Raw genomic sequence first — 14347 nt, 5'->3', positions numbered from 1 at the left:
TTGTTTTCATGTTTTCATGTTTCAGTTTCCTAATGTTTAAGCATAAGTTGTAGGATTTTCAGACGTGAACACATATGTTGTGGGCTGGTATACCCGATGTGGTTAATGATGAGATGAGGGGCAGGCTAGAGAGAGAGCTGGGTCTGTATGTGTGAATGTGGAGGGCAGACAGGTTGTTGTTTTGGCGTAGTGACGGCCGACAGTAATTGATTTGGAGTAGCCTAATAAAATGCCTGTTTGAGACAACTCTTGTCCTTTTAACATGCATTCGGACGCCACATTAATTTTGCGCATTTATGCTTTTTACAAAATGATTTGGCGACCCCCAGAAATAATCTCGCGACCCCAATTGGGGTCGGGACCCCAAGGTTGAGAAAGGCTGACTTAGAGAACAGGGCTGGTTAAGTTACGGCTATAGAGCTGGAGTAAAATTAAAGTGCAAAGTCCATTTAAGCTTTGTTAAATTTATTCCTACCACAGTATATTCCTATGACCACAGCAGCATTAATGCAACCAGGACTGAGGTCTACACCAGGGGTCCCCAAACTTTTTCCTGTGAGGGCAACATATCTTTTCCCTTCGCTGGTGGGGGGCCGGGGTCAGTTTGTAACAGAAAAAGTCTGACGATCGCAGGGGTGCCTAAACGTAAACATTGTTTTCCAGAAAGCCACACATAGCCAAATATTAATAACCCCTTCTGGGATCTTCACAGAAAAAAAAGTCAGGAAATAACACTATTTGTGAAATAAATAATAACCAAATTACCCTCTCTGGGTTCTTCACAGAAAAAAAGTCCATGGAACATTAATTTTCTGTTGTGCCGTGCACGATCTTAACAGGTAAAAGTTCATCTTAGTCGTCAGAGCAGAATCTCTGACCTAAATGACTCATATGAGCAGTGTCTCAAAGGTCTTGTGTTCCTTCCTTTTAATCCCAGGGTTTCCGCTACATTCATTCTGCAGCAGCAGCTCGCTGCTACTAAAATTCCAGCGCCGCTCCTTTAATTTTTTTTAATCGTTGGAAATGCTCCACCACCGCATGTCTCCACCTTCACAGCAGTCTTGCACTGTGTCGGGTATTCGCGAGTACTAAGGTCAACTCCAGATAACTGTGGTGCTCTCAGTATCTGCTCATTGTCTCCTACTGTTTGTTAACAGTTTGTTTATCCCTTCCTGTCTGTAATCTGTCTTTGACTCCTTTTGTAGGTTCCAGTAGAATGTCATGTTCTATGCATGTATTAGTCTCGATCGCGTGGCCAGACTGAAAAAAACAAACAAACAAAAAATCATAATGCCTCTCTGGTATTGTTCAGGGGGCCGGGCCAAATGTGGAGGCGGGCCATAGTTTGGGGACCCCTGGTCTACACTGATCCAGGATTTCAGAGTTCTTCTATCTCATTCATTGATTCCAGTCCTACATAAACACCTGAACCCTTCAGCAGCTTCGAACCAGAAGCTGCTGAAGGGTAATGCTGACATTGAAAGAGTTTCTGAGACTAAATTCCTTGGGGTTGTTATTGATCAAAAGCTAACATGGAAGCAACACATTGAATACATTAAAGGTAAAATCTCAAAATCACTTGCAATCCTGTATAAATCCAAAAATGTATTGAATTCCAAGGCCTTGCATTTGATTTATAACTCATTGATTGTTCCCTATATATCTTATTGTGTGGAATTGTGGGGATCTACCTTTAAAACCACCATAAATTCAATAATAAAACTGCAAAAACGAGCAATACGTATTATTAATAAGGCTGATTGTTATGCCCACACGGAACCACTCTTTCTAAATTCTTATGTTATGAAATTTCATGATTTGTTTTACTATAAAATAATGCAAATTATGTTCAGAGCAAAATTAAAAATGCTCCCTGACCCAATACAGAGGTTCTTTTCAATTCAAGAGAGTCCGTATAATCTTAGAGGTGTCTGCAAATTTACTGTACAGAAAGCTAAAAAAGGTATGAAAAGGAGATGTGTCTCCATTATTGGAGTTAAATTCTGGAATGATGCAAACATTAATTTAAAAACATGTCATTCCTTTTTGGTTTTCAAGAAAATGATTTGTAAAGCTATTTTTGAAGCTTATAAGTGTGATTAATCATTTGTTGTTCATTCTTTTTCTTTTTTGTTTTGTTTTTGTCAGTTAATGATTTGTAAACTTTCTTTGAAGTTTATAGGTGCAATTAATTATCTGTTGTTGTTTCTTTGTTTTTCTGGACGTTGGTAGCCTAAAAAGTTGATAATATAGGATCGGCTCTCATAAGCATTCTGCTTCTGCCTTTTCAGTCATTATTGAACACATGATTTTTGATTTTGTGATCTTGTGAGGAATGTCAATACTGTGTATAATATTTGGGGTGTTGTTATGACTGAATACGAATATGACTGAAACCACTAAAAAAAAACAAACGTCCTGAGCAGAACCTCCATCAGACTCACTGTGGAGCTGAATCTTGGGTTTGTAGGTGAATTAAATTTTCTTGTTGTTGGAGTTCCAGGAGATCTGAGATCTGCTCACCACTCCTGTTGGGGTCTTGATGTGATGTGCTCCAGTTCTAGTAAATGCAGATGTTTGCTGATGGTTTCAGCTGTGTTTTCTACCACGAGTTCATTCATTCACCTGTACAGGTGTAGGCCTAAGGTCTGCTACCATTGGATTAATAACTTGGACTGACAGCTGAGCTGTCCAATAAACACAGAGCAGACCTTTTGATCAATGTCCAATAAAACTATCAGAGAGTTCCATTTTACCGGGTTCTACTGAGCTGACTAAAGATCAGGTGTAGCTGGAGGAAAGTTTCATCACCTGATGTTTAACTGACAGTTTGAGATCAGACCTGAACATGTCAGCTAAAGAACCGCTAACAGAACACTGGTGTTTAGGATTACAGACACAAGACCTAGAGAATAAAGAAGTAAATCCGATAACATGTGAACAGGAAGCAGTAATCCAGGAAGGACGTCCACAAACGGAACATCAAACTGTAACAGGTAAGTGGATAAATGCTGGAACCTCACATCAGTACAGAACATACTGAGATAGTCAGGCACCAGATAGCTCACCTGGCTGGGTCGGTGACCGAAAAAACAGGTGCTATAGTCAGACACCTGAATAGATCTTCACCTGTAGAACATGGGTCTGAATATTTAACAGTAAACAGTTTAATCAACTGATAATCATCTGAGCTGATGATCAATAAGCAGTTTATTGTTTAAATTAAATATAGCAGGTATTTATCTGTCTGCTGATAAAACAGTTCCTCTAACAGTTAAAGTTCATGGAAAGATTTCCTCAGATACATCGGGAACCTGAAGAACACATTTAAATATGATAGATCTTTACCTTTGACCAGTGGGAACTCCTTCAGACCACGACGACTGAGATTCAGGTTAAATCTGCAGACCTGTAGATTAGCCACAGCCTGTTCATAAGTTCCCTCCTTGTAGCTGGCAGGATCTACAAAGTCTGGAAGAGTCATCACTCCAACCCCTTTACTTAAGTCTGCGTACCACGTCTCGTCTCTGTCCAGAGCGTACATGTCCTCTCCATAGAAGTCTGTACATCCAGTGATGTGAAGCTCTTCATGTAGAACTGAAGAGAAAACACAGAAACTGATCAATAACCTGAAACACTGATTATTGAATAGTCCTGTTTGTAAACAGTTTGTCTGTAAACAGTTTGTTTACCTCCTTCTGTCTGTAAACAGTTTGTTTATCTCCCTCCTGTCTGTAAACAGTTTGTTTATCCCCTCCTGTCTGTAAACAGTTTGTTTACCTCCTCCTGTCTGTAAACAGTTTGTTTATCTCCCTCCTGTCTGTAAACAGTTTGTTTGTCTCCTCCTGTCTGTAAACAGTTTGTTTATCTCCTCCTGTCTGTAAACAGTTTGTTTATCTCCCTCCTGTCTGTAAACAGTTTGTTTACCTCCTCCTTTTTGTAAACAGTTTGTTTATCTCCTCCTGTCTGTAAACAGTTTGTTTATCTCCTCCTGTCTGTAAACAGTTTGTTTACCTCCTCCTTTTTGTAAACAGTTTGTTTATCTCCCTCCTGTCTGTAAACAGTTTGTTTATCTCCTCCTGTCTGTAAACAGTTTATTTATCTCCTCCCGTCTGTAAACAGTTTGTTTACCTCCCTCCTGTCTGTAAACAGTTTGTTTATCCCCTCCTGTCTGTAAACAGTTTGTTTACCTCCCTCCTGTCTGTAAACAGTTTGTTTACCTCCTCCTGTCTGTAAACAGTTTGTTTATCTCCCTCCTGTCTGTAAACAGTTTGTTTATCCCCTCCTGTCTGTAAACAGTTTGTTTATCTCCCTCCTGTCTGTAAACAGTTTGTTTGTCTCCTCCTGTCTGTAAACAGTTTGTTTATCTCCTCCTGTCTGTAAACAGTTTGTTTATCTCCCTCCTGTCTGTAAACAGTTTGTTTACCTCCTCCTTTTTGTAAACAGTTTGTTTATCTCCTCCTGTCTGTAAACAGTTTGTTTATCTCCTCCTGTCTGTAAACAGTTTGTTTACCTCCTCCTTTTTGTAAACAGTTTGTTTATCTCCCTCCTGTCTGTAAACAGTTTGTTTATCTCCTCCTGTCTGTAAACAGTTTATTTATCTCCTCCCGTCTGTAAACAGTTTGTTTACCTCCCTCCTGTCTGTAAACAGTTTGTTTATCCCCTCCTGTCTGTAAACAGTTTGTTTACCTCCCTCCTGTCTGTAAACAGTTTGTTTACCTCCTCCTTTTTGTAAACAGTTTGTTTATCTCCTCCTGTCTGTAAACAGTTTGTTTACCTCCCTCCTGTCTGTAAACAGTTTGTTTATCTCCTCCTGTCTGTAAACAGTTTGTTTACCTCCCTCCTGTCTGTAAACAGTTTGTTTACCTCCCTCCTGTCTGTAAACAGTTTGTTTATCTCCTCCTGTCTGTAAACAGTTTGTTTACCTCCTCCTTTTTGTAAACAGTTTGTTTATCCCCTCCTGTCTGTAAACAGTTTGTTTATCTCCTCCTGTCTGTAAACAGTTTGTTTACCTCCCTCCTGTCTGTAAACAGTTTGTTTATCTCCTCCTGTCTGTAAACAGTTTGTTTATCTCCTCCTGTCTGTAAACAGTTTGTTTACCTCCCTCCTGTCTGTAAACAGTTTGTTTATCTCCTCCTGTCTGTAAACAGTTTGTTTACCTCCTCCTTTTTGTAAACAGTTTGTTTATCCCCTCCTGTCTGTAAACAGTTTGTTTATCTCCTCCTGTCTGTAAACAGTTTGTTTATCTCCTCCTGTCTGTAAACAGTTTGTTTATCTCCTCCTATCTGTAAACAGTTTGTTTATCTCCTTCTGTCTGTAAACAGTTTGTTTATCCCCTCCTGTCTGTAAACAGTTTGTTTATCTCCCTCCTGTCTGTAAACAGTTTGTTTATCTCCTCCTGTCTGTAAACAGTTTGTTTATCTCCTCCTGTCTGTAAACAGTTTGTTTATCCCCTCCTGTCTGTAAAGAGTTTGTTTATCTCCCTCCTGTCTGTAAACAGTTTGTTTATCTCCTCCTGTCTGTAAACAGTTTGTTTATCCCCTCCTGTCTGTAAACAGTTTGTTTATCTCCCTCCTGTCTGTAAACAGTTTGTTTATCTCCTCCTGTCTGTAAACAGTTTGTTTATCTCCCTCCTGTCTGTAAACAGTTTGTTTATCTCCCTCCTGTCTGTAAACAGTTTGTTTATCTCCTCCTGTCTGTAAACAGTTTATTTATCTCCTCCCGTCTGTAAACAGTTTGTTTACCTCCCTCCTGTCTGTAAACAGTTTGTTTATCTCCTCCTGTCTGTAAACAGTTTGTTTACCTCCTCCTTTTTGTAAACAGTTTGTTTATCTCCTCCTGTCTGTAAACAGTTTGTTTATCTCCCTCCTGTCTGTAAACAGTTTGTTTATCTCCTCCTGTCTGTAAACAGTTTGTTTACCTCCCTCCTGTCTGTAAACAGTTTGTTTACCTCCCTCCTGTCTGTAAACAGTTTGTTTATCTCCTCCTGTCTGTAAACAGTTTGTTTACCTCCTCCTTTTTGTAAACAGTTTGTTTATCCCCTCCTGTCTGTAAACAGTTTGTTTATCTCCTCCTGTCTGTAAACAGTTTGTTTATCTCCTCCTGTCTGTAAACAGTTTGTTTATCTCCTCCTATCTGTAAACAGTTTGTTTATCTCCTTCTGTCTGTAAACAGTTTGTTTATCTCCTCCTGTCTGTAAACAGTTTGTTTATCTCCTCCTGTCTGTAAACAGTTTGTTTACCTCCTCCTTTTTGTAAACAGTTTGTTTATCCCCTCCTGTCTGTAAACAGTTTGTTTATCTCCCTCCTGTCTGTAAACAGTTTGTTTACCTCCTCCTTTTTGTAAACAGTTTGTTTATCTCCTCCTGTCTGTAAACAGTTTATCTCCTCCTGTCTGTAAACAGTTTGTTTATCTCCTCCTGTCTGTAAACAGTTTGTTTACCTCCTCCTTTTTGTAAACAGTTTGTTTATCTCCTCCTGTCTGTAAACAGTTTGTTTACCTCCCTCCTGTCTGTAAACAGTTTGTTTATCTCCTCCTGTCTGTAAACAGTTTGTTTACCTCCTCCTTTTTATAAACAGTTTGTTTATCTCCTCCTGTCTGTAAACAGTTTGTTTATCTCCCTCCTGTCTGTAAACAGTTTGTTTATCTCCTCCTGTCTGTAAACAGTTTATTTATCTCCTCCTGTCTGTAAACAGTTTGTTTACCTCCCTCCTGTCTGTAAACAGTTTGTTTATCTCCTCCTTTTTGTAAACAGTTTGTTTATCTCCTCCTGTCTGTAAACAGTTTGTTTATCTCCCTCCTGTCTGTAAACAGTTTGTTTATCCCCTCCTGTCTGTAAAAAGTTCGTTTACCTCCTCCTTTTTGTAAACAGTTTGTTTATCTCCCTCCTGTCTGTAAACAGTTTGTTTATCTCCTCCTGTCTGTAAACAGTTTATTTATCTCCTCCTGTCTGTAAACAGTTTGTTTACCTCCCTCCTGTCTGTAAACAGTTTGTTTATCTCCTCCTTTTTGTAAACAGTTTGTTTATCTCCTCCTGTCTGTAAACAGTTTGTTTATCTCCCTCCTGTCTGTAAACAGTTTGTTTATCCCCTCCTGTCTGTAAACAGTTTGTTTACCTCCTCCTTTTTGTAAACAGTTTGTTTATCTCCCTCCTGTCTGTAAACAGTTTGTTTACCTCCCTCCTGTCTGTAAACAGTTTGTTTATCTCCTCCTGTCTGTAAACAGTTTGTTTATCTCCTCCTGTCTGTAAACAGTTTGTTTACCTCCCTCCTGTCTGTAAACAGTTTGTTTATCTCCTCCTGTCTGTAAACAGTTTGTTTACCTCCTCCTTTTTGTAAACAGTTTGTTTATCTCCTCCTGTCTGTAAACAGTTTGTTTACCTCCCTCCTGTCTGTAAACAGTTTGTTTATCTCCTCCTGTCTGTAAACAGTTTGTTTACCTCCTCCTTTTTGTAAACAGTTTGTTTATCTCCTCCTGTCTGTAAACAGTTTGTTTATCTCCTCCTGTCTGTAAACAGTTTGTTTACCTCCTCCTTTTTGTAAACAGTTTGTTTATCTCCCTCCTGTCTGTAAACAGTTTGTTTATCTCCTCCTGTCTGTAAACAGTTTGTTTATCTCCCTCCTGTCTGTAAACAGTTTGTTTATCTCCTCCTGTCTGTAAACAGTTTGTTTATCTCCCTCCTGTCTGTAAACAGTTTGTTTACCTCCCTCCTGTCTGTAAACAGTTTGTTTATCTCCTCCTGTCTGTAAACAGTTTGTTTACCTCCTCCTTTTTGTAAACAGTTTGTTTATCCCCTCCTGTCTGTAAACAGTTTGTTTATCTCCTCCTGTCTGTAAACAGTTTGTTTATCTCCTCCTGTCTGTAAACAGTTTGTTTATCTCCTCCTATCTGTAAACAGTTTGTTTATCTCCTTCTGTCTGTAAACAGTTTGTTTATCTCCTCCTGTCTGTAAACAGTTTGTTTATCTCCTCCTGTCTGTAAACAGTTTGTTTACCTCCTCCTTTTTGTAAACAGTTTGTTTATCCCCTCCTGTCTGTAAACAGTTTGTTTATCTCCCTCCTGTCTGTAAACAGTTTGTTTATCTCCTCCTGTCTGTAAACAGTTTATCTCCTCCTGTCTGTAAACAGTTTGTTTATCTCCTCCTGTCTGTAAACAGTTTGTTTACCTCCTCCTTTTTGTAAACAGTTTGTTTATCTCCCTCCTGTCTGTAAACAGTTTGTTTATCTCCTCCTGTCTGTAAACAGTTTGTTTATCTCCTCCTGTCTGTAAACAGTTTGTTTACCTCCTCCTGTCTGTAAACAGTTTGTTTACCTCCTTCTGTCTGTAAACAGTTTGTTTATCTCCTCCTGTCTGTAAACAGTTTGTTTATCCCCTCCTGTCTGTAAACAGTTTATCTCCCTCCTGTCTGTAAACAGTTTGTTTGTCTCCTCCTGTCTGTAAACAGTTTGTTTATCCCCTCCTGTCTGTAAACAGTTTGTTTATCTCCTCCTGTCTGTAAACAGTTTGTTTACCTCCTCCTGTCTGTAAACAGTTTGTTTACCTCCTTCTGTCTGTAAACAGTTTGTTTATCTCCTCCTGTCTGTAAACAGTTTGTTTATCCCCTCCTGTCTGTAAACAGTTTGTTTGTCTCCTCCTGTCTGTAAACAGTTTGTTTATCCCCTCCTGTCTGTAAACAGTTTGTTTGTCTCCTCCTGTCTGTAAACAGTTTGTTTATCCCCTCCTGTCTGTAAACAGTTTGTTTATCTCCTCCTGTCTGTAAACAGTTTGTTTATCTCCCTCCTGTCTGTAAACAGTTTGTTTATCTCCTCCTGTCTGTAAACAGTTTGTTTATCTCCTCCTGTCTGTAAACAGTTTGTTTACCTCCTCCTGTCTGTAAACAGTTTGTTTACCTCCTCCTGTCTGTAAACAGTTTGTTTATCTCCTCCTGTCTGTAAACAGTTTGTTTATCTCCCTCCTGTCTGTAAACAGTTTGTTTATCTCCTCCTGTCTGTAAACAGTTTGTTTATCTCCCTCCTGTCTGTAAACAGTTTGTTTATCCCCTCCTGTCTGTAAACAGTTTGTTTACCTCCTCCTGTCTGTAAACAGTTTGTTTATCTCCTCCTGTCTGTAAACAGTTTGTTTATCCCCTCCTGTCTGTAAACAGTTTGTTTATCTCCCTCCTGTCTGTAAACAGTTTGTTTATCTCCTCCTGTCTGTAAACAGTTTGTTTATCTCCTCCTGTCTGTAAACAGTTTGTTTATCTCCTCCTGTCTGTAAACAGTTTGTTTATCCCCTCCTGTCTGTAAACAGTTTGTTTATCTCCTCCTGTCTGTAAACAGTTTGTTTATCCCCTCCTGTCTGTAAACAGTTTGTTTATCTCCCTCCTGTCTGTAAACAGTTTGTTTATCTCCTCCTGTCTGTAAACAGTTTGTTTATCTCCCTCCTGTCTGTAAACAGTTTGTTTATCTCCTCCTGTCTGTAAACAGTTTGTTTATCTCCCTCCTGTCTGTAAACAGTTTGTTTACCTCCTCCTGTCTGTAAACAGTTTGTTTATCTCCCTCCTGTCTGTAAACAGTTTGTTTACCTCCTCCTGTCTGTAAACAGTTTGTTTATCTCCTCCTATCTGTAAACAGTTTGTTTATCTCCTCCTGTCTGTAAACAGTTTGTTTATCTCCTCCTGTCTGTAAACAGTTTGTTTATCTCCCTCCTGTCTGTAAACAGTTTGTTTATCTCCCTCCTGTCTGTAAACAGTTTGTTTATCTCCTCCTGTCTGTAAACAGTTTGTTTACCTCCTCCTGTCTGTAAACAGTTTGTTTATCTCCTCCTATCTGTAAACAGTTTGTTTATCTCCTCCTGTCTGTAAACAGTTTGTTTATCTCCCTCCTGTCTGTAAACAGTTTGTTTATCTCCTCCTGTCTGTAAACAGTTTGTTTATCTCCTCCTGTCTGTAAACAGTTTGTTTATCCCCTCCTGTCTGTAAACAGTTTGTTTATCCCCTCCTGTCTGTAAACAGTTTGTTTATCTCCCTCCTGTCTGTAAACAGTTTGTTTATCTCCTCCTGTCTGTAAAGAGTTTGTTTATCTCCCTCCTGTCTGTAAACAGTTTGTTTATCTCCTCCTGTCTGTAAACAGTTTGTTTATCTCCCTCCTGTCTGTAAACAGTTTGTTATCTCCTCCTGTCTGTAAACAGTTTGTTTATCTCCCTCCTGTCTGTAAACAGTTTGTTTATCTCCTCCTGTCTGTAAACAGTTTGTTTATCTCCTCCTGTCTGTAAACAGTTTGTCTGTAAACAGTTTGTTTATCTCCTCCTGTCTGTAAACAGTTTGTCTGTAAACAGTTTGTTTGTCTCCTTCTGTCTGTAAACAGTTTGTTTATCTCCTCCTGTCTGTAAACAGTTTATCTCCTCCTGTCTGTAAACAGTTTGTTTATCCCCTCCTGTCTGTAAACAGTTTGTTTATCCCCTCCTGTCTGTAAACAGTTTGTTTATCTCCTCCTGTCTGTAAACAGTTTGTTTATCCCCTCCTGTCTGTAAACAGTTTGTTTATCCCCTCCTGTCTGTAAACAGTTTGTTTATCCCCTCCTTTTTGTAAACAGTTTGTTTATCTCCTCCTGTCTGTAAACAGTTTGTTTATCTCCTCCTGTCTGTAAACAGTTTGTTTATCTCCTCCTGTCTGTAAACAGTTTGTCTGTAAACAGTTTGTTTATCTCCTCCTGTCTGTAAAGAGTTTGTTTATCTCCCTCCTGTCTGTAAACAGTTTGTTTATCTCCTCCTGTCTGTAAAGAGTTTGTTTATCTCCTCCTGTCTGTAAACAGTTTGTCTGTAAACAGTTTGTTTATCTCCTCCTGTCTGTAAACAGTTTGTTTATCTCCCTCCTGTCTGTAAACAGTTTGTTTATCTCCCTCCTGTCTGTAAACAGTTTGTTTATCTCCTCCTGTCTGTAAACAGTTTGTTTATCTCCTCCTGTCTGTGAACAGTTTGTTTATCTCCTCCTGTCTGTAAACAGTTTGTTTATCTCCCTCCTGTCTGTAAACAGTTTGTTTATCTCCTCCTGTCTGTAAACAGTTTGTTTACCTCCTCCTGTCTGTAAACAGTTTGTTTACCTCCTTCTTTCTGTAAACAGTTTGTTTATCTCCCTCCTGTCTGTAAACAGTTTGTTTATCTCCTCCTGTCTGTAAACAGTTTGTTTATCTCCCTCCTGTCTGTAAACAGTTTGTTTATCCCCTCCTGTCTGTAAACAGTTTGTTTATCTCCTCCTGTCTGTAAACAGTTTGTTTATCTCCCTCCTGTCTGTAAACAGTTTGTTTATCTCCTCCTGTCTGTAAACAGTTTGTTTATCCCCTCCTGTCTGTAAACAGTTTGTTTACCTCCTCCTGTCTGTAAACAGTTTGTTTATCTCCTCCTGTCTGTAAACAGTTTGTTTATCTCCTCCTGTCTGTAAACAGTTTGTTTCTCTCCTCCTGTCTGTAAACAGTTTGTTTATCTCCCTCCTGTCTGTAAACAGTTTGTTTATCTCCCTCCTGTCTGTAAACAGTTTGTTTATCTCCTCCTGTCTGTAAACAGTTTGTTTATCTCCTCCTGTCTGTAAACAGTTTGTTTATCTCCTCCTGTCTGTAAACAGTTTATCTCCTCCTGTCTGTAAACAGTTTGTTTATCCCCTCCTGTCTGTAAACAGTTTGTTTATCCCCTCCTGTCTGTAAACAGTTTGTTTATCTCCCTCCTGTCTGTAAACAGTTTGTTTATCCCCTCCTGTCTGTAAACAGTTTGTTTATCTCCTCCTGTCTGTAAACAGTTTGTTTATCTCCTCCTGTCTGTAAACAGTTTGTTTATCTCCTCCTGTCTGTAAACAGTTTGTCTGTAAACAGTTTGTTTATCTCCTCCTGTCTGTAAAGAGTTTGTTTATCTCCCTCCTGTCTGTAAACAGTTTGTTTATCTCCTCCTGTCTGTAAAGAGTTTGTTTATCTCCTCCTGTCTGTAAACAGTTTGTCTGTAAACAGTTTGTTTATCTCCTCCTGTCTGTAAACAGTTTGTTTATCTCCTCCTGTCTGTAAACAGTTTGTTTATCTCCTCCTGTCTGTAAACAGTTTGTTTATCTCCTCCTGTCTGTAAACAGTTTGTCTGTAAACAGTTTGTTTATCTCCTCCTGTCTGTAAACAGTTTGTCTGTAAACAGTTTGTTTGTCTCCTTCTGTCTGTAAACAGTTTGTTTATCTCTTCCTGTCTGTAAACAGTTTGTCTGTAAACAGTTTGTTTATCTCCCTCCTTTTTGTAAACAGTTTGTTTATCTCCTCCTGTCTGTAAACAGTTTGTTTATCTCCTCCTGTCTGTAAACAGTTTGTTTATCTCTTCCTGTCTGTAAACAGTTTGTTTATCCCCTCCTGTCTGTAAACAGTTTGTCTGTAAACAGTTTGTTTATCTCCTCCTGTCTGTAAACAGTTTGTCTGTAAACAGTTTGTTTGTCTCCTTCTGTCTGTAAACAGTTTGTTTATCTCTTCCTGTCTGTAAACAGTTTGTCTGTAAACAGTTTGTTTATCTCCCTCCTTTTTGTAAACAGTTTGTTTATCTCCTCCTGTCTGTAAAGAGTTTGTTTATCTCCCTCCTGTCTGTAAACAGTTTGTTTATCTCCTCCTGTCTGTAAAGAGTTTGTTTATCTCCTGTCTGTAAACAGTTTGTTTATCTCCTCCTGTCTGTAAACAGTTTGTTTATCTCCTCCTGTCTGTAAAGAGTTTGTTTATCTCCTGTCTGTAAACAGTTTGTTTATCTCCTCCTGTCTGTAAACAGTTTGTTTATCTCCCTCCTGTCTGTAAACAGTTTGTTTATCCCCTCCTGTCTGTAAACAGTTTGTTTATCTCCTCCTGTCTGTAAACAGTTTGTTTATCTCCCTCCTGTCTGTAAACAGTTTGTTTATCTCCTCCTGTCTGTAAACAGTTTGTTTATCCCCTCCTGTCTGTAAACAGTTTGTTTATCTCCCTCCTGTCTGTAAACAGTTTGTTTATCTCCTCCTGTCTGTAAACAGTTTGTTTATCTCCTCCTGTCTGTAAACAGTTTGTCTGTAAACAGTTTGTTTATCTCCTCCTGTCTGTAAACAGTTTGTCTGTAAACAGTTTGTTTGTCTCCTTCTGTCTGTAAACAGTTTGTTTATCTCTTCCTGTCTGTAAACAGTTTGTCTGTAAACAGTTTGTTTATCTCCCTCCTTTTTGTAAACAGTTTGTTTATCTCCTCCTGTCTGTAAACAGTTTGTTTATCTCCTCCTGTCTGTAAACAGTTTGTTTATCTCTTCCTGTCTGTAAACAGTTTGTTTATCCCCTCCTGTCTGTAAACAGTTTGTCTGTAAACAGTTTGTTTATCTCCTCCTGTCTGTAAACAGTTTGTCTGTAAACAGTTTGTTTGTCTCCTTCTGTCTGTAAACAGTTTGTTTATCTCTTCCTGTCTGTAAACAGTTTGTCTGTAAACAGTTTGTTTATCTCCCTCCTTTTTGTAAACAGTTTGTTTATCTCCTCCTGTCTGTAAAGAGTTTGTTTATCTCCCTCCTGTCTGTAAACAGTTTGTTTATCTCCTCCTGTCTGTAAACAGTTTGTTTATCTCCTGTCTGTAAACAGTTTGTTTATCTCCTCCTGTCTGTAAACAGTTTGTTTATCTCCTCCTGTCTGTAAAGAGTTTGTTTATCTCCTGTCTGTAAACAGTTTGTTTATCTCCTCCTGTCTGTAAACAGTTTGTTTATCTCCTCCTGTCTGTAAACAGTTTGTCTGTAAACAGTTTGTTTATCTCCTCCTGTCTGTAAACAGTTTGTCTGTAAACAGTTTGTTTATCTCCTCCTGTCTGTAAACAGTTTGTCTGTAAACAGTTTGTTTGTCTCCTTCTGTCTGTAAACAGTTTGTTTACCTCCTCCTTTTTGTAAACAGTTTGTTTATCTCCTCCTGTCTGTAAACAGTTTGTTTATCTCCTCCTGTCTGTAAACAGTTTGTTTATCTCCTCCTGTCTGTAAACAGTTTGTTTACCTCCTCCTTTTTGTAAACAGTTTGTTTATCTCCTCCTGTCTGTAAACAGTTTTTATATCTCCCTTCTATTGTAAACAGTTTGTTTACCCCATCTGTTCCATAAACATCTTGTTTGTGGATGATAAACTCACCGTCAGCAGAGACCCCGAGGACCCAGCAGAGGATGAGGAGCAGCTTCATCTTGGTCAGCAGCAGTGGGACTGTTGAACTGTGGATCTGAAGCGGACCAACTCAAAGGGAGTCAAAGAGCAGCAGCAGCTCTGATCCAGAGCACCAATCACAGAGCAGAGTCAGCTGTTACCGGGCAGACTCTCCCAGCAGCTGAACCGTTCATCACTAAAACACTAAGCTGAGCTCAGCAGCTGTGGACTTTGT

At 39.0% G+C, this 14347-nt stretch overlaps 1 protein-coding gene across 1 annotated transcript in view; it reads right to left on the bottom strand.

Annotated features, from left to right (window-relative positions):
* LOC127532289 (HLA class II histocompatibility antigen, DR alpha chain-like) overlaps positions 1–14347 on the bottom strand; it is a 27265-nt gene extending 12918 nt beyond the window's left edge. The window contains exons 1-2 of the mRNA XM_051943647.1: positions 14104–14347; positions 3349–3597 (exon numbers count right to left, since the gene is read on the bottom strand). Of these exons, the coding sequence (XP_051799607.1) occupies positions 3349–3597; positions 14104–14152 (298 nt within the window). The 5' untranslated portion in view covers positions 14153–14347. The remainder of the gene's footprint in view (positions 1–3348; positions 3598–14103) is intronic.

Source organism: Acanthochromis polyacanthus, chromosome 23, assembly GCF_021347895.1.
Source record: "Acanthochromis polyacanthus isolate Apoly-LR-REF ecotype Palm Island chromosome 23, KAUST_Apoly_ChrSc, whole genome shotgun sequence".
Classification (NCBI taxonomy): domain Eukaryota; kingdom Metazoa; phylum Chordata; class Actinopteri; family Pomacentridae; genus Acanthochromis; species Acanthochromis polyacanthus.
The sequence above is the reverse complement of the archived record's forward strand: the minus strand, read 5'-3'. Positions and strand labels throughout refer to the sequence as shown.